The 24648-nt window shown below is 35.9% G+C and overlaps 1 protein-coding gene across 2 annotated transcripts in view; it reads left to right on the top strand.

Annotated features, from left to right (window-relative positions):
* Nucleotides 1–24648, top strand: part of RPAP3 (RNA polymerase II associated protein 3) — a 42519-nt gene that overhangs the window by 7818 nt on the left and 10053 nt on the right. For both annotated transcript variants that reach the window (XM_082422571.1, XM_082422572.1), the window contains exons 4-12: nt 1009–1131; nt 1963–2090; nt 5022–5143; nt 5870–5940; nt 6947–7072; nt 8544–8671; nt 19984–20105; nt 21819–21889; nt 22006–22107. In XM_082422571.1, coding sequence (XP_082278697.1) covers nt 1009–1131; nt 1963–2090; nt 5022–5143; nt 5870–5940; nt 6947–7072; nt 8544–8671; nt 19984–20105; nt 21819–21889; nt 22006–22107 — 993 coding nt within the window. The remainder of the gene's footprint in view (nt 1–1008; nt 1132–1962; nt 2091–5021; nt 5144–5869; nt 5941–6946; nt 7073–8543; nt 8672–19983; nt 20106–21818; nt 21890–22005; nt 22108–24648) is intronic.

The raw sequence follows: 24648 nt of genomic DNA on the forward strand, positions 1-24648 counted from the left end.
CCAGGGAAGCCCTGTTTACATGAGTTTTAATTAACTCTTTAATGGTTACTGGTTTAAAATCTCTTACTAGGGATTTCCCTGGTGGCCTAGTGATTACGATTCTGGGCTTTCACTGCCGTGGCCCAGGTTCAGTCCCTGGCTGGGGAACTGAGATCTCGTGAGCCAAGTGGTGTGGAAAAAAAAAAAGAAAAGAAAAGTCTCTTACTAAAAATCATTCTTTTATTATATGTGCTAAAAAAATGATTAAAAAAATACTGATGGGGTCCATGAAATGATTCGTTACCGTGAAAGGAATGTGTGAGTCAAAAGAGATTGGGAATTGCTGGACTAGCATGTTATGTATTTTCTTTGGTAGAGTCAGCTATATTTCGGAATACACTGAGAAACAGTATAATATAGTCATTGAGAGCCCTCTGGAGGAGGCACACTGCCTGGGTTCAGATCCTCATTTGGCCACTTACTAGCTGAGTGACCTTGAGTGAGTTAACTAACTTCTATTTGTCAGTTCCTTCAAGTGAAACACATGGGTAATTATATCTACCTCATAGGTTGCTGTGAGAATCAGGAGTTAATTGTGCTCTACAAGCAGTTTTTGTTTTAAAAATAAGAGAGAAAAGTTTTTAGATAAAACCTTTCTCTGCTGTTGGATGCAATTACATAGATTTGGGGTTATTTGCAAACTTCTCTTATGTAAAGGAATAATACTTCGCTGCTAATAGTTTGTGATTTAGGGGTGATTTTTAGACTCTATTGACTTAGCTTACTTTATGAATTCAAAGTCAGATTCTCTAAGTGGTTTGGATCTTGGTTTTCTAAGCAAGAATACCCTTTTCTCTGGATTTAATCTTAAGAATGAGAGGTTATTTGAGTTGCTTTTGTAGGCCTTTAGGTCCTTAGATTGTAACAACTTAATGTTCTGTTGAATGTTCTTTTTGGAGGGGCGGAGTTTATCTTCTTTTTTTAATGGTCATGTAATTATGAACACTGTTTCCCTACTTTTGATTTCAGGACAGTATCCTTGATGAGCTTGACAAAGAAGAGAGTACCCATGATTCTGTGTCTCAAGAATCGGAGTCAGAAGAAGATGGGATTCATGTAGATTCACAAAAGGCTCTTGCTCTAAAAGAAAAGGTACTCTTTAGGTTAGCTGTTGGTTCCTTCAAGTAAGCAGGATATGTAGGAAATCACGTCCATACCAAGATTTCTACAGCATAATTTAGGGGGTGTTCAGACTTTAAGCTGTTATTGGCTATATCCCTATCAGGAGGCAGTATGCGTAGTGGTTAGGAGTATGTGCTCTGAAACCAGATTATCTAGGTTCAAATCCTGTGACAAGTTCTTTAAATTGCCTGTATGTACTCAGTTTTCTCAGCTGTAAAATAAGATTAATATTATTACTAAACCTCAATGGGTGGTTGTGTTATTAAATGAATTATTATATGTAAAGTGCTTGGAGCATACAGAGAGTTATTCCAGGGCTTTAAGTAGTAGACTGAAGTACTAATCAAATCAGCGTGTGATTCTTGACATGGACATTATATCCCACTCCTCCATATCACAGACCATCTTTGGTTGCTTTTTGGAACGTTCAACATCTCCCTGAGGAATGCCTCATTATTGTAAAACTGGCTATATTGCTTTTCAAAGAGGTGGCACTCTTTCAGATTAAAATTTATCTTTATGCCTTTCTTTTGTTACATTTCTGTGGGTTCTTATTGTCAATAAAAAGTATATAATGCTAGGTATTTTACTCATTTTTCTGCCAGGGCTCTTGGATTGTGACCAAACTATGACTATATAGTGAATTTTAGCACTTGTAAAAAGACCGCTTTGCTTAATTCCCTTGCCTTTCCTGTGAGCCTTGATCACATGGCTAATGAGATAGGAAGAGATGGATAATAATGGAAGAAAATGGCTCTGGAATTCTGTGCCAGTATATATCTGACTTGTATGCTTTTTCAGGGCAATAAATACTTCAAACAAGGAAAATATGATGAAGCGATTGAATGCTACACCAAAGGCATGGGCGCTGATCCGTATAATCCCGTGTTGCCAACAAACAGAGCGTCGGCGTACTTTAGACTGAAGAAGTAAGGCGTTTCCATAATGTGTGTGAATATTTTATGTGTATATGGAGACTTTAAAAAAAAAAATCTTTCGTGATAAAATGTGTGGGAATGCTTGAAAAAGTTTTACATTTCTTTTCAACTATAAATTTTTATAACTCACTCCCTTTTATTGAGGTCTTTTACTTAAGCCATTTTAAACATTCAGGTGCTCAAACCATGCTCCCGTAGCTCACTTTACTGAGGTGTTCCTCCTCTAAAAGTTGAGTAATGACGCTCTTTACCTAATTCACAGACGAAAAAAAAGTTAGCTGGGTAAAAATGTTTTATAAATTAATTTTGCTCCATTATTTTGAAAAATTATTTATCCACTATTTAACACAGAGAACTTTTATTATGGTAAACTTAAAATATGTTTCAACATTTGTTTAAGTCATACCCTTTAAAGAAATACTTAATGTTGAAGAACATAAATGTGTATGGTCTTAATCCTAAGCAGGGAACTGACCTATCATAAGAAATTTTAGAAAGACAAATACCATCAAGGAGGACATTCTTACTGTTTTAATTATTTGGAAATACGAACTATATTGGTGTCTGAATTTTTACTGTTTTAAATAGCATATTTTTAGATCTTTGAAACTCGTGCTATTCATATCCTGACAAATTAGGGGAATATTTATATTTTATAATATTTGATATCTACACTGTGTAAGTGATGAAGAATAATTTTAAATAAACCTGCATGAACCTGCCACCCAGCTTAAGAACCAGAACATTATTTTTGAAGCTACCTTTGATATTCTTTTCCATATCCTGACCCTTGTCCCTCCCTGTAAACCACTGTCTTGAGTTGTATATCATTCTTTTGATTTAAAAAAAAAAAGTTCATTATATATGTATGTATCTTTAAATAATATATTGCATAACATTGCTTATTTTTGAGCTTTAAAAGTATTTCATACCGGATGTAGTCTTCTGTGGCTTGTCTATTTCTTTGAATAGTATCTTTCTGAGATTTGTTCGTATTTTGCATATAGCTGTAGATCTCTCATTTTCACTGTTATATGCAGTTCCTTTTTAGTAATATACCATTATGTATCCATTCTCTGGTTGCTGGATTGTTGGTTTGTTCCTTTCTTCCTCTCTTTCCTTTTCTTCTCCCCGCTTTCTTTCCCTGCCTTCCACCCTCCTTCCCTTTCTTATTTAACAACAGTGATACTGTGAACACTCTTGTACCTGTTTCTTGGTGCTGGGTCATAGGATGTGCACAGGTTCAGCTTTAAATGGTGGTGACCAGTTGCTACAAGGGTAGTTGTAACATTCCCATTAGCAGTGTATAAGAATGAATGTTCTGTATCTTTACCAACACGGGTATAATTGGGCTTCTGAATTGTTTTCAGTCTAGGGGGTGTAAAATGGTAATTCACTGTGGCCTTAACTTGCATTTCCCCAATTTCTAATGAGGTTGAGCATCTTCTTATATGTTTATTCACCACTTATTTTTTTTTCTTCTGTGAAATGTCTGTTTTATCTTTTGATCATTTTTCTGTTAGGCTGTTTTGCTGTTGATTTTTAAGAGTTCTTTATTCTAGATACTAATTCTTTAGTGTTTATAATAATTATCTTCTCTCAATTTGTAGCTGATCTTCCTTTTTTTATGGAGTCTTGGTGAGCAGAAATTTTTAATTTAATTTTATTTTTAAAAAATATATTTTATTATTATTATTATTTTTTCGACCCCACCATGTGGCATGTGGGATCTTAGTTCCCCAACCAGAGATTGAACCTGTGCCCCCTGCATTGGGAGCTCAGAGTCTCAACCACGGACCACCAGGGAAGTCCCAGAAATTTTTAATTTTAATGTGTTTCATTTATTGATTTTTGTAAAATGTTGGCACTTTGAAAAATATGATTTGTTAAAGTAGTTTCCTTCCCTGAGTTCATAACAGTCTCCTATGTTTACTCGTAAAAGTTTTACTTTTCACACTTAAGTCTTTTTATATATGCTGAAGGTAGAATTCCAATTTCATATCTTTTCACATGAATATCCCAGTTGTTTCAGATCTGTTTGTTGAATATCCATGCTTTCCCCATGGATCTGCAATTCCACTGTTGTCATATGTCAAGTTTGCACGGATCTCTTTTTCTTCTCTCTATTCTTTACATTGATCTGTTGCCCATTACTATAACCATTCCACACTGTCTTTAATTATTTTAGCATTATAATTATAATAAGTCTTGGTATTTGGTATAGAGCATTCTCCTACCTTATTATTCTCTAGGAATGTTGGGTATTTTTGAACTTTTACTTATCAGTATAAATTTTAGAATCATCTTGTCAAATTCCTTGAAAAATTTTGATTACAATTGCATTGGATTTATAGATCAGTTTGGAGAGAATTATATTGTTGTGTTTTTGTGTCTTATTATAGATGAATGTGAAATTGCTCTATTTCTTTGATGTCTTTGAAGACAGTCTTGTAATTTTCTGCATATGGATCTTGTACATCTTTTGTTAGATTTATCAGTTTTTTGTTGCTGATTTCTAGTAGAGTAGCCACCTTGCTAAACTTTCATTATTTCTAACAATGTCTACAGATTGTTTTGAGTTTTCTTGGTAGACCATCATATCATCTGAGAATGTCAGTTTTGTTCCTTCCTTTCCAGTTCTTTTGGCTGTTGTTTCTTTCTTACGGAACTACATTGGCCAAGACCTCTAGCACAGTACTGAGAAAAAGCAGTGATAGTGGGCATTTTTGTTCTTTGCTTTAAAGGGAGTACTGCTCACGTCTCACCATCAGGAATTATTGATTTTAGTGGGCTTCAGTAAAAGGAGATGGGAAACATGCCTTCAATTGGGAAGTAAATTCCCTTTTCAGAGATTTCAGAAACAAAGTTTTTGAAGTTTTGGTTTAACATGATTTTTATTAACTTTATTTTTTTTAATTGTAGATTTGCTGTTGCTGAGTCTGATTGTAATTTAGCAGTTGCCTTGAATAGAAGTTATACAAAGGCTTATGCAAGACGAGGTGCTGCTCGATTTGCTTTGCAAAAATTAGAGGATGCCAAAAAAGGTATTAATATTTTCCAAGTCATCATTATCTAAAAAATTATTGAAAATTTTAATTTAACTGATGCTATACGAAGAATAATAGAGAATCACAGTTACTACCTTTAGAGATCTGTCTATTATTGAATAAAACTCATTTTTGCAATTTAAAACGTGTCTTGATATTTTGGGAAAAGAGCATGTTATTTGCCACCAATTAGACTTTGGTTCAAATTCTCATTTGACCATGAGCTGTGTGACCAGGGGAAGGTTATGTATCTTCTCTGATTTTCAATTTCTCATCTGTAAAATAGGGATTAAAACATCTTGTTGGCTATTGTGAGGCTAGAGGTAATGCATGTAAAGCCTTAACACATTTTTATTTGTAAATTCTAAGCCTTCCATTATTCCATAAAATAGGTTTGCATAGTACAAATCACAAAATCTGAATGAAGCTGATGTCCGAAAGATTGTGCTCCTTCTTGGTTTTATGAAGTATAACTATGATAGCAAGTATTCTTCCTGGGGCTGGTAGAAGAAGGTGATCTGTCACAAGGATTCTGTCAGGGTTTTGTCTGTCCTGGGGGAATGGAGGAAGTCCAGTGGCATAATGTTAGTGTTTCTTAGTTCCTCTTAATTTTGCTATAGGATAGTTACCTATTTGTCACATGTAAGCAAATGATTGTTGTTCTATACAGGTTTTTTAATCTCATATATCTTTCAAATATTCTTTATCTTCTGTTTTACTCAGATTATGAAAAAGTATTAGAACTGGAACCCAATAACTTTGAAGCTACAAATGAACTCAGGAAAATTAATCAGGTAAACTATAGTTATTTAAATTAAGTACATTACTTATTACTTTTATTTGATAAAGTAAAGGTTTTTGCATAGACTTTGTACTGCGTAACATAGACGTTTTTCTACTTTTAATTCTTTGTACTATAGAGTTTTTTACTAAACAAATTTGTAAGCTAGAGGTGGTATAATGGTATTTAAAGATTCTTAGTTATTATCTTAAAAAGTTGTCTGAGATATTTAGAACTACTGCTGCTTCACTTTTTCCTAGATGTCAGAATCATTTTTCTTTATCTCACTGATTTTTCTTATTTGGCTTGTGCTTTGATTTTTGTACTTTTGCATATTTCTTTGATTTCGTATAGTTTTAAACTTTCTCCATCTTTATGGTCTATATAGCAAAAATAATACTAATTTTTTAACAGTAAGAAAATAGATACTTAAATGTAAAATTTGCTGTCAAATGATACTGAACAGTTACATATTCCTTTTACTTTGCTGTTGAATCAGTTATAATTATTTTGCCATCTGTTGAAACTTTGATAAAAAAGTGACAATGATTGGGGAAAGTCTGCCTTTAAATATTACCATTACTTATTGCACATAAAATCTGTTGGTAAATATATCAACTTGATTATAATTGTGAACTGTATTGTATATTTTTGTGTTTTGTCCTAGGTCAAATAATGACTGTGAATATTAAATTTGAGAAATTTGGTGATGTGGTCTCAATTACCTTCTTTATTTTTGAAAATTGTTCCTAGAACAGTGTAGAAATTCAGTAAATATTTGTTGAATAAATAAATGAGCAACTTATCTTTAGTGAATATTACTTATTTGGAATAAGATGCACATTAAATTTCTTTGCTTTTTATTTTAGTAAGTAGAAAGATTTTGAATTGGCGTAAATATTAATTATTTGAAATGTGGCAGGAATTCTAATATATTTGAATAATTTATTGTTTTAAAGTCAAATATGTATGCGTCTTCCATTACTTGTTTTATTTTAGCTGACTGCTATGTCTCCTAGGCTTTAACTTCCAAAGAAAACTCATATCCAGAGGAAGCTGATACAATGATTAAGTCAGCTGAAGGAGAGAAAAAACAAATTGAAGAGCAACAGAATAAACAGCAGGCCATTTCAGAGAAAGATCGGGTAATACCGGATTCCAACAAATATATGTTTCTCTGAGCTTACTCTTAGCTTTTTGTGTATCAGTTAAGTTTCTGTCTTTCCTAATATTATATTAAAATTCTTCTTCAGTAGAAACTGAAACAAATATACTAAAACTTCTGGGGCCTACTAATTAAAACTTTGAGTAATTGATGACTTAATACATAATTTTAAAAGAGTATTTAAGTTTAGGAAACATTATTTTTGAGCATTTTAACATATATTTACATATAGTGGTTATAAATTTAACATACAAATAAATTACAATTCATTCTTACTTATTTTTCATTAACTCCCACTGAACTATTTCTGATCAAAATTTCTTTAGAAATCCTGAGTTGAGATTTAATTTAACATATTATAGCCTTTCATGGACCCACAAAAGATTCCTAATAAATACTTATGGAATGATTATTGATTGTGATATATCTGATTCTGATTATAAATAAATGTTACAGTGAAATCTAGTATACACATTCCAATACTGTTTAACTTATCCTATGTTTAGGCATATTAATGTTACTGGAGAGTGAGGTGTACAGTCTGGTACTCTGTTCTTTCACAAAAATTATTTGAGTTTTGGAATTCTTTTGTACAGATTCTATTTTTTATGGCTGTGCCTTGTGGCTTGTGGGATCTTAGTTCCCTGACCAGGGTTCGAACCAGGGCCCTCAGCAGTGAGAGCGTGGAGTCCTAACCACTGGACCACCAGGGAATTCCCTGTACAGATTCTAATATAACTAAAGAGTGTAATATTCGGGCCTATATTTATTTATTTATTTATAAAATTCTATTTACTTATTTATTTTTTGGCTATGTTGGGTCTTCGTTGCTGCCTGTGGGCTTTCTCTAGTTGCCACGAGCGGCAGCTACTCTGCGTTGCGGTGTGCGGGCTTCTCATTGTGGTGGCTTCTCTTGTTGCGGAGCATGGGCTCTAGGCACATGGGCTTCAGTAGTTGTGGCGCACAGGCTTCAGTAGTTGTGGCTCACGGGCTCTAGAGTGCAGGCTCAGTAGTTGTGGCACCTGGGCTTAGTTGCTCCACGGCATGTGGGATCTTCCCAGACCAGGGCTCGAACCCATGTCCCCTGCATTGGCAGGTGGATTCTTAACCACTGTGCCACCAGGGAAGCCCCTGGGCCTATATTTATTAAAATGTGTTTTTAATTTAAGCTTTGTCCAATCTTTAATTAATAAAATAATGGTTAATGCTGCAAGGTAATATAGTAGCATACTTTTTTTTTTAGTACTGAAAAGAGATTAACGCCAATATAAAAGCAATCCAAACTAACAGATTCTAAAACATGTATCATGGATTTTTAGCAATTAAAATATAGTTTAATTACTGATATAATGATGGGTATACTTGCAGTGTTGCTAAAGATTTGAATTCAAATAATTTTTTTTTTTTGCATTTTCTTTTTTTATTCTTCTCCATGCTTTCCAAAATAATAGGGGAATGCATTTTTCAAAGAGGGGAAATATGAAAGAGCAATCGAATGCTATACTCGAGGGATAGCAGCAGATGGCGCTAATGCCCTTCTTCCAGCTAACAGAGCAATGGCCTATCTGAAGATTCAGAAGTAAGTACTGGTTACTTTTAATTCTTTTCAAGATGAAAAATGAAATTTACCATAAATTGGCATATTAGCTAAATAATAAATTTAAATTTAATTCATTTACTCCTAAGCATTAAAGTTAAATGAGAGAGAGAGAGAGTGTGTGTGTGTGTCATAGTACATATTCAGTAAAAGTTAGCTCTGAAATATTTTTCCAGTTTTAATGCTCTGGCATTACACAGTTTAACACTTCTTTAATTTCTTTATGTTATTCTGAATTAGTGATTTGAAAGTTATTTTTAACCTCAGAACCCTTTGGGCAGAATCTTATCTAGAAGTGTATACATATATAACAAAAGGGAATTGCTGTCATTGAAACTGCTGATTGATTACATATACAACTAAAACTTGGTCCTGTGATACTAACCACATATTTCTCGATGCACTCAAGGGCTCCATGTTGGACAGTCAGCAGGATAATATCTGATGACAGAAACTATGTCTTTGAATCTGTTGTAATAATACTTTACACACTAGTTACAGAATTAAAAAATCCTATAAATATTATAAGTAAGGATTCTAAACACTTTTGGTGCCATAGACCGCTTTGGCTGCATGGTGCACCTTTCTCAAGATAATATTTTTAACTGCATAATTATACATTTAGGATTACATAGGAAATCAACTATGTTGAAATAGAGTTTTAAAAATATTAAAATTTGTGATACATTGGTATACATACTTTTAAAACTTAACATAGTACAAAATGAGAAACTACGTTTAAAATGCAGGCAAGTTAAAAATAAAAAATACAGGCAAGTTAAAGTTAAAAAATGTTTTAAAGACATATTATTGTGAAAGTTTGAGTAAAGCCACTAGAATTTGGGGGTGTTCTTTGACACATCTTCCACATATTGATCAACCAGTATGTCTAGGGAATGCCCAGAAAGCAGCACAGATGATTACATTATACCAGTGTGATAACATATGGCTTCATTCTTTGGCATCTGAGTGACTGCTAGGGACAGAGTTGCCTGGTAGTTGGCCAGCTGTGTCGTAGGAGCATTTATAAACGGGTACTATGATCACATGCAAACAAACAGCAGGTTAAACTACCACTGTATTCCTGAAATAGTTGTGGTATCTCAAAGGTATCTGTAACAAATGTAATGTGATATGAAAATAACTGATTTTTACTGGTGACAAAGTCATAGGTACTGTTTTTACTACTGTGGTTTGTTATCTACAGTTGTAATTGAAAGGAAAGCTGCATTTCATTTAAAAGTTAATGAAAATAAGGATACAGTATTTTTCCCATCCAAGTTTTCAGATCTCTCACAGGATCTCAGGCTAGGAACCTCTATCACAGAAGAAAATTTTGATTGTATATTTAACCTCATTGAAACTAATAGACACATTAGAAGTGTATTATTTTGATTAGTCAGAGTAAAGATCATTGCATATCTTACTAACTTAGGAAAATTTAGAATTTTGCTATTCTAGAATTGCACATGATTTAAAAATTGTAAGGCCTACATTTTTAGGTTTGACTAGTGCCAAGAATAATACCTTCTAATAGGTGATTATATTTACATTTATGAGAGCTCTAATTTATTGTGTTTTATTGCTTTAGTTGATAACCACATAAGTATATTATGACAAGTTAACAGTATCTTTTAATCTGAAAGAACTATTATGTGACTTTTTAAAACATCTTTAGTGGAGTATAATTGCTTTACAATGGTGCATTAGTTTCTGCCTTATAACAAAGTGAAGCAGCTATACATATACATATATCCCCTTATCTCCTCCCTGTTGCGTCTCCCACCCATCCTCCCTATCCCACCCCTCTAGGTGGTCACAAAGCACCGAGCTAATCTCCCTGTGCTATGCAGCTGTTTCCCACTAGCTATCTGTTTTACATTTGGTAGTGTATATAAGTCCATACCACTTCTCACTTTGTCCCAGCTTACCCTTCCCCCTCCCGGTGTCCTCAAGTCCATTGTCTACATCTGCGTCTTTATTCCTGTCCTGCCCCTATGTTTTTCATAACCATTTTTTTTTTTTAGATTCCATATATATGTATTAGCATACAGTATTTGTTTTTCTCTTTCTGACTTACTTCACTCTGTATGACAGACTCTAGGTCTATCCACCTCACTACAAATAACTCAATTTAGTTTCTTTTTATGGCTGAGTAGTATTCCATTGTATGTATGTGCCACATCTTCTTTATCCATTCATCTGTCGATGGACACTTAGGTTGCTTCCATGTCCTGGCTATTGTAAATAGAGCTGCAATGAACATTTTAGTACATGACTCTTTTTTTTTTAAACATCTTTATTGAAGTATAATTGCCTTACAATGGTGTGTTAGCTTCTGCTTTATAACAAAGTGAATCAGTTATACACATACAATATGTTCCCATATCTCTTCCCTCTTGCATCTCCCTCCCTCCCACCCTCCCCATCCCACCCCTCTAGGTGGTCACAAAGCACCGAGCTGATCTCCCTGTGCTATGTGACTGCTTCCCACTAGCTATCTATTTTACATTTGGTAGTGTATATATGTCCATGACACTCTCTTACCCTGTCACATCTCACCCCACCCCCTCCCCATATCCTCAAGTCCATTCTCTAGTAGGTCTGTGTCTTTATTCCCGTCTTGCCACTAGGTTCTTCATGGCCTTTTTTTTTTTTTTTTTCCTTAGATTCCGTATATATGTGTTAGCATACTGTATTTGTTTTTCTCTTTCTGACTTACTTCACTCTGTGTGACAGACTCTAACTCCATCCACCTCATTACAAATACCTCCATTTCATTTCTTTTTATGGCTGAGTAATATTCCATTGTATATATGTGCCACATCTTCTTTATCCATTCATCTGTCGATGGACATTTAGGTTGCTTCCATGTCCTGGCTATTGTAAATAGAGCTGCAATGAACATTTTGGTACATGACTCTTTTGGAATTATGGTTTTCTCAGGGTATATGCCCAGTAGTGGGATTGCTGGGTCGTATGGTAGTTCTATTTTTAGTTTTTTAAGGAACCTCCATACTGTTCTCCATAGTGGCTGTATCAATTTACATTCCCACCAACAGTGCAAGAGTGTTCCCTTTTCTCCACACCCTCTCCAGCATTTATTGTTTCTAGATTTTTTGATGATGGCCATTCTGACTGGTGTGAGATGATATCTCATTGTAGTTTTGATTTGCATTTCTCTAATGATTAATGATGTTGAGCATTCATGTGTTTGTTGGCAATCTGTATATCTTCTTTGGAGAAATGTCTATTTAGGTCTTCTGCCCATTTTTGGATTGGGTTGTTTGTTTTTTTGATATTGAGCTGCATGAGCTGCTTGTATATTTTGGAGATTAATCCTTTGTCAGTTGCTTCATTTGCAAATATTTTCTCCCATTCTGAGGGTTGTCTTTTGGTCTTGTTTATGGTTTCCTTTGCTGTGCAAAAGCTTTAAAGTTTCATTAGGTCCCATTTGTTTATTTTTGTTTTTATTTCCATTTCTCTAGGAAGTGGGTCAGAAAGGATCTTGCTGTGATTTATGTCATAGAGTGTTCTGCCTATGTTTTCCTCTAAGAGTTTTATAGTGTCTGCCTTACATTTAGGTCTTTAATCCATTTTGAGTTTATTTTTGTGTATGGCGTTAGGGAGTGTTCTAATTTCATTCTTTTCCATGTAGCTGTCCAGTTTTCCCAGCACCACTTATTGAAGAGGCTGTCTTTTCTCCATTGTATATTCTTGCCTCCTTTATCAAAGATAAGGTGACCAAATGTGCATGGGTTTATCTTTGGGCTTTCTATCTTGTTCCATTGATCTGTGTTTCTGTTTTTGTGCCAGTACCATAGTGTCTTGATTACTGTACCTTCGTAGTATAGTCTGAAGTCAGGGAGCCTAATTCCTCCAGCTCCGTTTTTCTTTCTCAAGATTGCTTTGGCTATTCGGGGTCTTTTGTGTTTCCATACAAATTGTGAAATTTTTTGTTCTAGTTATGTGAAAAATGCCATTGGTAGTTTGATAGGGATTGCATTGAATCTGTAGATTGCTTTGGGTAGTATAGTCATTTTCACAGTGTTGATTCTTCCAATCCAAGAACATGGTATATCTCTCCATCTGTTTGTATCTTTATTTTCTTTCATCAGTGTCTTATAGTTTTCTGCCTACAGGTCTTTTGTCTCCTTAGGTAGGTGTATTCCTAGGTATTTTATTCTTTTTGTTGCAGTGGTCAATGGGAGTGTTTCCTTAATTTCTCTGTCTGATTTTTCATCATTAGTGTATAGGAATGCAAGAGATTTCTGTGCATTAATTTTGTATCCTGCTACTTTATCAAATTCATTGATTAGCTCTAGTAGTTTTCTGGTAGCATCTTTAGGATTCTCTATGTATAGTGTCATGTCATCTGCAAACAGTGACAGCTTTACTTCTTCTTTTCTGATTTGGATTCCTTTTATTTCTTTTTCTTCTCTGAGTGCTGTGGCTAAAACTTCCAAAACTATGTTGAATAATAGTGGTGAGAATGGGCAACCTTGCCTTGTTAGTGATCTTAGTGGAAATGGTTTCAGTTTTTCACCATTGAGAACAATGTTGGCTGTGGGTTTGTCATATATGGCCTTTATTATGTTGAGATAAGTTCCCTCTATGCCTACTTTCTGGAGGGTTTTTATCATAAGTGGGTGTTGAATTGTGCTGAAAGCTTTTTCTGCATCTATTGAGATGATCGTATGGTTTTTATTCTTCAGTTTGTTAATATGGTGTTTCACATTGATTGATTTGCATACATTGAAGAATCCTTGCATTCCTAGGATAAACCCCACTGGATCATGGTGTATGATCCTTTTAATGTGCTGTTGGATTCTGTTTGCTAGTATTTTGTTGAGGATTTTTTCATCTATGTTCATCAGTGATATTGGCCTGTAGTTTTCTTTCTTTGAGACATCTTTGTCTGGTTTTGTCTGGAAGAGTTTGAGAATGATAGGTGTTAGCTCTTCTCTAAATGTTTGATAGAATTCGCCTGTGAAGTCATCTGGTCCTGGGCTTTTGTTTGTTGGAAGATTTTTAATCACAGTCTCAATTTCAGTGCTTGTTTTTGGTCTGTTTATATTTTCTATTTCTTCCTGGTTCAGTCTTGGAAGGTTGTGCCTTTCTAAGAATTTGTTCATTTCTTCCAGGTTGTCCATTTTATTGGCATATAGTTGCTTGTAGTAATCTCTCATGATCCTTTGTGTTTCTGCAGTATCAGTTGTTACTTCTCCCTTTTCATTTCTTTTTTTTTTATTATTTTTAAAATTTATTTATTTTTTAACATTTTTATTGGAGTATAATTGCTTTACAGTGGTGTGTTAGTTTCTGCTTTATAACCAAGTGAATCAGTTATGCATATACATATATCCCCATATCTCTTCCCTCTTGCGTCTCCCTCCCTCCTACCCTCCCTATCCCATCCTTCTAGCTGGTCACATAGCACTGAGCTCTGGCTAATGGTTTATCAATTTTATTTATCTTCTCAAAGAACCAGCTTTTAGTTTTATTGATCTTTGCTATTGTTTCCTTCATTTCTTTTTCATTTATTTCTTATCTGATCTTTGTGATTTCTTTCCTCTTGTTAACTTTGGGGTTTTTTTGTTTTTCTTTCTGTAATTGCTTTAGGTGTAAGATTAGGTTGTTTATTTGAGATGTTTCTTGTTTCTTGAGGTAGGATTGTATTGCTATAAACTTCCCTCTTAGAACTGCTTTTGCTGCATCCCATTGGTTTTGGGTCGTCGTGTTTTCATTGTCATTTGTTTCTAGGTATTTTTTGATTTCCTCTCTGATTTCTTCAGTGATCTCTTGGTTATTAAGTAGTGTATTGTTTAGCCTCCATGTGTTTGTATTTTTTACAGATTTTTTTCCTGTAATTGATATCTAGTCTCATAGCATTGTGGTTGGAAAACATACTTGGTGCGATTTCAGTTTTCTTAAATTTATCAAGAGTTGATTTGTGACCCACAATATGATCTGTCCTGGAGAATGTTCCATGAGCACTTGAGGAGAAAGTGTATTCTGTTGTTTTTGGATGGAATGTCCTATAAATGTCAATTAAGCCCATTTTGTTTAATGTATCATTTAAAGCTTGTGTTTCCTTATTTATTTTCATTTTGGATGATCTGTCCATTGGTGAAAGTGGGGTGTTAAAGTCCCCTACTATGATTGTGTTACTGTCGATTTCCCATTTTATGGCTGTTAGCATTTGCCTTGTGTATTGCGGTGCTCCTAGGTTGGGTGCATAAATACTTAGAATTGTTATATCTTCTTCTTGGATTGATCCCTTGATCATTATGTAGTGTCCTTCTTTGTCTCTTGTAATAGTCTTTATTTTAAAGTCTGTTTTGTCTGATATGAGAATTGCTAGTCCAGCTTTCTTTTGATTTCCATTTGCATGGAATATCTTTTTTCCATCCCCTCACTTTCACTCTGTATGTGTCCCTAGTTCTGAAGTGGGTCTCTTGTAGACAGCATATATATGGGTTTTGTTTTTGTATCCATTCAGCCAGTCTATGTCTTTTGGTTGGGGCATTTAATCCATTTACATTTAAGGTAATTATCGATATGTATGTTCCTATTACCATTTTCTTAATTGTTCTGGGTTTGTTATTGCAGGTCTTTTCCTTCTCTTGTGTTTTCTGCCTAGAGAAGTTCCTTTAGCATTTGTTGTAAAGCTGGTTTTGTGGTGCTGAATTTTCTTAGCTTTTGTTTGTCTGTAAAGCTTTTGATTTCTCCATCAAATCTGAATGAGATCCTTGCTGGGTAGAGTAATCTTGGTTGTAGGTTTTTCCCTTTCATCACTTGAAATATGTCCTGCCACTCCATTCTAGCTTGCAGAGTTTCTGCTGAAAGATCAGCTGTTAACCTTATGGGGATTCTCTTACATGTTATTTGTTGTTTTTCCCTTGCTGCTTTTAATATTTTTTCTTTGTATTTAATTTTTGATACTGTGATTAATATGTGTCTTGGCATGTTTCTCCTTGGATTTATCCTGTATGGGACTCTCTGCGCTTCCTGGACTTGATTGACTATTTCCTTTCTCATATTAGGGAAGTTTTCAACTATAATCTCTTCAAATATTTTCTCAGTCCCTTTCTTTTTCTCTTTTTCTTCTGGGACCCCTATAATTCGAATGTTGGTTCATTTAATGTTGTTCCAGAGGTCTCTGAGACTGTCCTCTATTCTTTTCATTCTTTTTTCTTTATTCTGCTCTGCAGTAGTTATTTCCACTATTTTATCTTCCAGGTCACTTATCCGGTCTTCTGCCTCAGTTTTTCTGCTATTGATTCCTTTTAGAGAATTTTTAATTTCATTTATAGTGTTGATCATCATTGTTTGTTTACTCTTTAGTTCTTCTAGGTCCTTGTTAAAAGTTTCTTGTATTTTTTTTAAATTAATTAATTAATTTAATTTATTTTTTGGCTGTGTTGGGTCTTTGGTTTTTGTTTTTTTTTTTTTCTATATGAGGGCTTCCTCTAGTTGCGACGAGTGGGGGCCAATCTTCATCGCGGTGCGCGGGCCTCTCACTGTCGCGGCCTCTCTTGTGGCGGAGCACAAGCTCCAGACGTGCAGGCTCAGTAGCTGTGGCTCACGGGCCTAGTTGCTCCGTGGCATGTGGGATCTTCCCAGACCAGGGCTCGAACCTGTGTCCCCTGCATTGGCAGGCAGACTCTCAAACACTGCGCCACCAGGGAAGCCCTAGTTTCTTGTATTTTCTCCATTCTATTTCCAAGATTTTGGATCATCTTTGCTATCATTACTCTGAATTCTTTTTCAGACTATAGACTGCCTATTTCCTCTTCATTTGTTTGGTCTGGTGGGTTTTTACCTTGCTCCTTCATCTGCTGTGTGTTTCTCCGTCTTCTCATTTTGCTTAACTTACTGTGTTTGGGGTCTCCTTTTCACAGGCTGCAGGTTCGTAGTTCCTGTTGTTTTTGGTGTCTTCCCCAAGTGGCTAAGGTTGGTTCAGTGGGTTGTGTAGGGTTCCTGGTGGAGGGCACTGGTGCCTGTGTTCTGGTGGATGAGGCTGGATCTTGTCTTTCTGTTGGGCAGGTCCACGTCTGGTGGTGTGTTTTGGGGTGTCTGTGGCCTTATTATGATTTTAGGCAGCCTCTCTGCTAATGGGTGGGGTTGTGTTCCTATCTTGCTAGTTGTTTGGCATAGGGTGTCCAGCACTGTAGCTTGCTGGGCGTTGAGTGGAGCTGGGTCTTAGCGTTGAGATTGAGATCCCTGGGAGAGCTTTTGCCATTTGGTATTACATGGATCTGAGAGGTCTCTGGTGGACCAATGTCCTGAACTTGGCTCTCCCACCTCAGAGGCACAGGCCTGACACCTGGCTGGAGCACCAAGACCCTGTCAGGTACATGGCTCAGAAGAAAAGGGAGAAAAAAAGAAAGAAATAGGAAAAAAAGAAATAAAATAAAGTTATTATAATAAAAAAATTAAAAAGTAATAAAAAAAGAAAAGAAAAAAAGAAGAGAGCAACCAAACCAAAAAACAAATCCACCAATGATAACAAACGCTAAAAACTATACAAAAAAAAAAACAACGGACAGACAGAACCCTAGGACAAATGGTAAAAGCAAAGCTATGCAGACAAAATCACACACAGAAGCATACACAGACACTCACAAAAAGAGAAAAAGGAAAAAAATATATCGTTGCTCCCAAAGTCCACCTCCTCAATTTTGGGATGATTCGTCGTCTATTCATGTATTACACAGATGCAGGGTATATCAGGTTGATTGTGGAGATCTAATCCGCTGCTCCTGAGGCTGCTGGGAGAGATTTCCCTTTCTCTTTGTTCGCACAGCTCCCGGGGTTCAGCTTTGGATTTGGCCCCACCTCTGCGTGTAGGTCGCCTGAGGGCGTCTGTTCTTCGCTCAGACAGGATGGGGTTAAAGGAGCAGCTGATTAGGGGGCTCTGGCTCACTCAGGCTGGGGGGAGGGAGGGGTACGGATGTGGGGCGAGCCTGCAGCAGCAGAGGCCGGCGTGATGTTGCAACAGCCTGAGGCACACCGAGCGTTCTCCCGGGGAAGTTGTCCCTGGATCACGGGACCCTGGCAGTGGCAGCTGCACTGGCTCCGGGAGGGGAGGTGTGGAGAGTGACCTGTGCTTGCACACAGGCTTCTTGGTGGTGGCAGCAGCAGCCTTAGCATCTCATGCATGTCTCTGGGGTCCGCGCTGATAGCCGCGGGTTGTGCCCGTCTCTGGAGCTCCTTTAAGTGGTGCTCTTAATCCCCTCTCCTCTCTCCTCGCGCATCCCAAAACAATGGTCTCTTGTCTCTTAGGCAGGTCCAGACTTTTTCCCGGACTCCCTCCCAGCTAGCTGTGGTGCTCTAACCCCTTCAGGCTGTGTTCATGCCGCCAACCCCAGTCCTCTCCCTGGGATCTGACCTCCGAAGCCCGAGCCTCAGCTCCCAGCCCCTCCCGCCCCGGCGGGTGAGCAGACAAGCCTCTCGGGCTGGTGAGTGCTGGTCGGCACCGATCCTCTGTGCGGGAATCTCTCCGCTTTGCCCTCCGCACCCCTGTTGCTGCGCTCTCCTCCGTGGCTCCGAAGCTTCCCCCCACCCCCGCTGTCTCCTCCAGTGAAGGGGCTTCCTAGTGTGTGGGAACTTTTCCTCCTTCACGGCTCCCTCCCAGAGGTTCAGGTCCCATCCCTATTCTTTTGTCTCTGTTTTTTCTTTTGCTCTAGCCAGATACGTGGGGAGTTTCTTGCCTTTTGGGAGGTCTGAGGTCTTCTGCCAGCGTTCAGTAGGTGTTCCGTAGGGGTTGTTCCACATGTAGATGTGTTTCTGATGTGTTTGTGGGGAGGAAGGTGATCTCCACGTCTTACTCTTCCGCCATCTTGAAGGTCTCCCTATGTGACTCTTATTTGTATCTTTTTCTAGTGTGTCTTTTAGATTCAGTTAATATCAGAAGTTTTCTCTGCTACATAGTGACTGCTCTCAGATATTATAGACTAGATGAGGAACAAGGAAAAGAGCAACTCTTTCAAACAGGAGTTTGAACTGAACCGAGATCTAAAGGGATAGTATGATTAGTGAGGTGAAAAAACAGGTCGAGTGTCCTCGTGCAGGTTCAAAGGCACGGGAGTGGGAAATTCCATGGTACCTCTGGAAAGGACAAGTGGTCCCTATGATGGCTGGTATGCGGGGGCAGTGGCAGAGATAAGGCTGGAGCGTCATGCAAGCCCCCGACTTTGTGCTGTGCAGACTTCATTGTAAAAAATGTGGGGACCATGCAGTTTCTTGAATGGATGAATGATATAATCAGTCAAGTAGAAAATATACTGGTTGGGGCATGGACATGAACACACACAAACATGTTCTTTCTCTTGCTGAAAAGTGAATTAAGGAATTCAGAGGTGTTTAATCTTTTTCATACTACGTCTTGTTTTGAAGGTAGAATGGCATTCACTTAGGCCTTGGGAAGAATGTGATCACAGAAGATTCTTTTTTAAAAAAATATTCTTTATTATGAAACTTTTCATAATAAACTCTATGTACCAAATCATCTAGTTTTCACTAGCCATACCTTTTTTGTCATATTTGTTTCAGCTTTTTTCCCCCCTGAATTATTGTAAAGCAAATCAGAGACATGATATTTCATCCCTAAAGGATGTTTTGTACATAACCACAATACCATTATTATGCCAAATAAATTCACAATAATTCATTAATGTCATTTTAATATATATGAGGGTCTCAAGTTTTTTCTGTTGTTTGTTCTTTTTAGCTTTTCTTAGCTTTTTGTTGTCATAAAGCAGTACTCAGACTGAATTAATTGCTGGTTGCATGACTGAGTAGAATTTATGAAAAGTAGAATATATGAAAAGTATTAGATATGCTTTCACGTATATAATGAATCCTAAGTTTTGTGTGTGTTGTTTTCCTTAGGTGATGTGTACTGTGGGTAAATATTAATGAAGTTTGGAGATTTAATGCCAGTTATAATTTTTAATATAGTACCTGTACATACTGAGAGTTGTAGGGGAGGTACACTGCCAGCAGCGGTGTTCTTTTGTCTGCTCTACTCATATTTTATCATCATTAATTTCATCCTTCCAGCAGACTCATTCCTGACTTTCCCTTAATCTGATACCTTCTCTCTCCTCACCAGATGGTTCCGAAGTTTGGTGAGAATAAAAAATTTAAAAATTAGTCTTTTCCCTCAAACACAGATTTGGGAGCTGGTAATTGAAATTATATGTATATTTTTATATTAGAAACTCAGTTTATATGAAGTTTTCTGTAAGCTACATTTTTCTACTTGGTCATTTTATCATGTTTAATAGGTATGAAGAGGCTGAAAAAGACTGCACACAAGCTATTTTATTAGATGGCTCATATTCTAAAGCTTTTGCCAGAAGGGGAACTGCAAGAACATTTTTGGGAAAGCTCAATGAGGCCAAACAAGGTAAGACTATTTTTATAACACCCGGCCCTCACTCTTCCTGTTGACACTCCTGTTATAGAAGCAGAGATTTGCATAGCCTTCCCATGGTCCAAGGATACAGAACTTAGAGAAGTACATTTTCTTTCACAGTTTAGATCATGAATAGGTTTGTAGATTTGAAGGAATTAAGCTTCCATAGTGGACCTGTTTATCTTTTAATAGCATACAGTACAATCTGACCAAAATTAATGAAAAATTCGAATTATAGGTGAGAAGGAAAAAAGCAAGAAAAAGGCAAGAATGAAAAGGGAGTCAGCAACCAGGAGGTAGAGGATAATATGAGACTGTAGTGATGCCCCCACTTTTTTTCTTGTTACTAGTTATTCTTATTTTTTCATGATCTTTTAAGTATTTATTCTGTTAGTCATTTTGAAGAACCAACTTACTTCTCTTGTGCGTTTTCTGTTTTACATATTTCTGCTTTTTATTTCCTTCCTTCATCTATCTTTTGGCTTAATTTGCTGGTTTTCTAACTTCTTGACACATCAATACTTATATAATTGATTTTCAGCCTTTGTGTTTTGAATGTTCATTTAAATCTGGCAGTTTAAGTCTGGCTTCAGCTGTAGCCCATGCATTTTTTTATTATGGTAAAATAGACATAACATAAAATTTACTGTTTTAACCATTTTTAAGTGTACAGTTCAGTGGCATTGAGTACATTCACATTGTTGTGCAACCATCACCATTACACATCTCCAGAACTTTTCATCATTCCATTCTGAACATTCTACCCATTTGACAATAACTCTCCATTCCCCCTTGCTCCGGCCCCTGGTAATCAACATTCTACTTTCTGTCTCTGAATTTGACTATTCTAGTACCTCATGTGAGTAGAATCATACAGTAGTTGTCCTTTCGTGTCTGGCTTATTTCACTTAGCATGTCTCTAAGGCTCATCCATGTTGTGGCATATATCAGACTTTGATTCCTTTTTAAGGGTGAATAATAGTCCATTATCTGGGATTCTCTTAGATTCTGTCTTACGTTTGGTGATTACCCTGTCATTTGTTAACAGTGTGAGTTTCGGTAAGTTAGATGACCTCTAGATCAAGGCCTCAGTTGTTTCACTGTAAAGTGGAGTTGTAGTCATGGTTACATTAGAATTCATATAAAGCAACTAGAATAGCAGTTGGTAAATGTTAGTTCTTATTATTGCCCACCAGTTTCCTAGCATCCTGAGTAAAACTTCTTGAGATACATATGGGGTTACTAACTAAATATATCATTTCTTTTTTTTTTTTTTTGTGAATTTGGCATTTTTAATTGAATAAATCTATAAAATGATCAAAAATCAATGTTTCATTCTTTTTAAAAAAAAAAAAAATTAAAACTCTCCTCCTCAATTAAGCATTTACTCTGACTGATTTTAACCCTAAAGAAGATTTGATATGTGTATAAACCCTGAGAGTCCTGAGAAAATGCTGTTTTCTACTTGTAGAAACTTTAGTATGTGGAAGCCCCAAATTATCAATAAATGGTAAAGAAAAATAAGACAATACACATACACACAGAGGTGGTGGTAATATAGCAAAAAATTAATCGGTCTCTTTGAAGGAAATTAAGAATTCCCTCCTTAAATATATCATTTCTTGAACTCCATAAAGTATTTTCACTAATTTATTATATTTCTTTTTTTTTTTTTTTATTATATTTCTTAAAAATTCATTTTAGATTTTGAAACTGTTTTACTTCTGGAACCTGGAAATAAGCAGGCAGTGACTGAACTTTCCAAAATTAAAAAGGTATGCATTCTTTCCACCAAAATATGGTCTTATTTTCTGAAGCATAAACACATTTATTTGTTGCATGATTAACTTGAGAATATTTTGATAGTCATGATTACAAATTTATTTTCAAGGAATTAATTGAGAAAGGACACTGGGATGATGTCTTTCTTGATTCTACTCAAAGGCAAAACGAGATAAAACCCATTGATAATCCACCTCATCTTGGATCAACTGTAAGTAAAGCCCTTTAATTTTTTCCCTTGCTATTTAAATATCAGTGTTCTATTAATAAGATCTGAAAACAAATGTTGAATTAGTAGACTCTTAAAAGAAATGTTGAAATCTCTTCCTAGAGCCATTTTTAGAATCTTTAAAAAATACTTCTTAGGAATATTGACATAGTCAAATTGGGGAAAATTGAGCTGTTTAAAGTTCTGGGGTAACTTTTTAAAGTGACTTTTAATTTAACACTAAATATTTCTACATATTTTCTGGCTTTAAAGGAATTTGGAGCAGTTTTACATTTTGTAATTAAATATTTTTATTTCTATTACTATTCTTATTTGAGATTGGGATTTTATTACAGTAGTCTTGCATCTTCTGTGGGGTTTGATCTAAAGTTAGCACTTTGGCAAAAATCTAGTACAGGCATACCTTATTTTATTGCACTTTGCAGATACTGCATTTTTTACAGATTGAAGGTTTGTGGCAACCCTGTGCTGATCAAGTCTATCAGCGCCATTTTTCCAATAACATTTTCTTACTTCATGTCTTTGTGTCACATTTTGGTAATTTTTGCAATATTTCAAACTTTTTCATTACTATCATATTTGTTATGGTGATCTGTGATCAGTGATCTTTGTTACTATTGCAAAAAGATTTGCTGAAGGCTCAGATGATCGTTAGCATTTTTTTTGCAATAAAGTATTTTTTAATTAAGGTATGTACGTTTTTTTAAGAGATAATGCTATATTATACACTTAAAAGAGTACAGTATAGTGTAAACATAACTTTTGTATGCATTGAGAAACCAAAAGATTTATGTGACTTGCTTTATTGCAATATTCACTTTATTGTGGTGGTCTGTAACTGAACCTGCAATATCTCCAAGGTATGCCTGTATAGGCAGAATTATTCTTAAGAATATACACTGCACATTGTTTTTGGTATACCATACTGTTTTTCATTAAGTCCAACAAAGCCAGTTTTTTCCTGCAATATTGGAACAGAAAGAGTAGCTGGTAAAATTCAGTGGTTTGTTTTGTTTATATATATATATATATATATCTGTCAGAGCAGATATTTTTATCCTCCTTTTACAAAGGAAGAAGGTGTGGCAAAGAAAGTTTGTGTTTTGCCAAGTTCATAGTTCAAGTTAGTAACAGATAGAGGAATTCTTTGTTTAATATTTTTCTTGGGTTCTTATTTTGACTTTATTCTTGAATTTTCTGAGATAATAATTGTTTCCTGTGCCAGGCATAAATCTTAGTTGCTTTCATACATTTTCATACATCATATTCACTTGCTATTATTCTATTCTTAACAATAAAGGCGATTAAATGTTTAATCCAATGTGATTTAAACTTTTATTTCTTTGTAAAACTTTGTCTCAAAAGTTAAAAACAAAGCCTTTGTCAGACTTTTGCTATCCATAATTATAAAGACATTACCATGTGGTAAATCAGATATCTGTATATGGAAGAATGTCCCATTGCCAGTATACCCTAAACAGCTTTTATAAATCTGTTGGGTTCTCTTCTCCCTCCGTTTAAAAATCAGTTTATGTTAATAGTTGTGAAAATGCAATATAAATTTGAATCTTTTGTGGCTGGATCTCAAAACAGAACACCTTCATGAATTGAGGAGATCTGGGGTAAACCATTTTGTAACTGATCCAACAGAAACAAAATCATTATCCTAGTGGGAAGGGGAAAAAATTGCTATTTATTTTTGTAATAGGTCTCCATTTAAAAAAGTGGGCATTATTTAGAAAATAGTAGGTGCAGTTTGGTATGATGCTTTTGAGTTGATTTGAGCCCCATTTCATAAACTTTAAAATTTTAGGCGAGTGTGAACTCTATGTGATTCTTACTTTTTCTACTTAAGTTGAGAATAACTCACAGGTTAGTTGAGATCAAAGGAAATAATGTCCAATAATGCTAAGGCAGTTTCACGTAAAACAAATGTTAATTTCCTTTTCAGTCATGTATGTGTGAGGCCACCTGGACACTGAGGAAAGTGGTCAGGAAAGAAAGGAAGGCCCAGGAGGTGGAGAAAAAAGAGTCCTGGGGTTACTTTATTCAAGCAAGAGGCTCGGTTGGGGTGTCCTGTGCTTGAGGGCTTGCAGCGGGGAGTACTGTTAATATATATTCTCTAGAGAGACTGTAGGAGAGCAGTAATGTAGGTCAGCTGGGCCTGGGGTTCCTAGGTAGGATAGTAGTAAATGAGAGTTTGTCCTGATCTCTTGGTGTCCACTAAAATATTTTATTTTTTTCATTTTCCTGTTTTCCCATATCAAAATTTCACCTTTCTGCTTGGTGCTTCGTCTCTTTCTCCTTTTCTGTTTATTCTTGTTTGTTTTTTTTTTTAATAATTTATTTTATTTATTTATTTATTTATGTCTGTGTTGGGTCTTCGTTGCTGCACACAGGCTTTCTCTAGTTGTGGCAAGCGGGGGCTACTCTTCATTGCGGTGCACGGGCGCCTCATTGCCGTGGCTTCTCTTGTTGTGGAGCACCAGCTCTAGGCACGTAGTTGCCAGTAGTTGCGGCTTG

This window comes from Balaenoptera physalus (assembly GCF_965194825.1).
Source record: "Balaenoptera physalus genome assembly, chromosome: 13".
Lineage (NCBI taxonomy): Eukaryota > Metazoa > Chordata > Mammalia > Artiodactyla > Balaenopteridae > Balaenoptera > Balaenoptera physalus.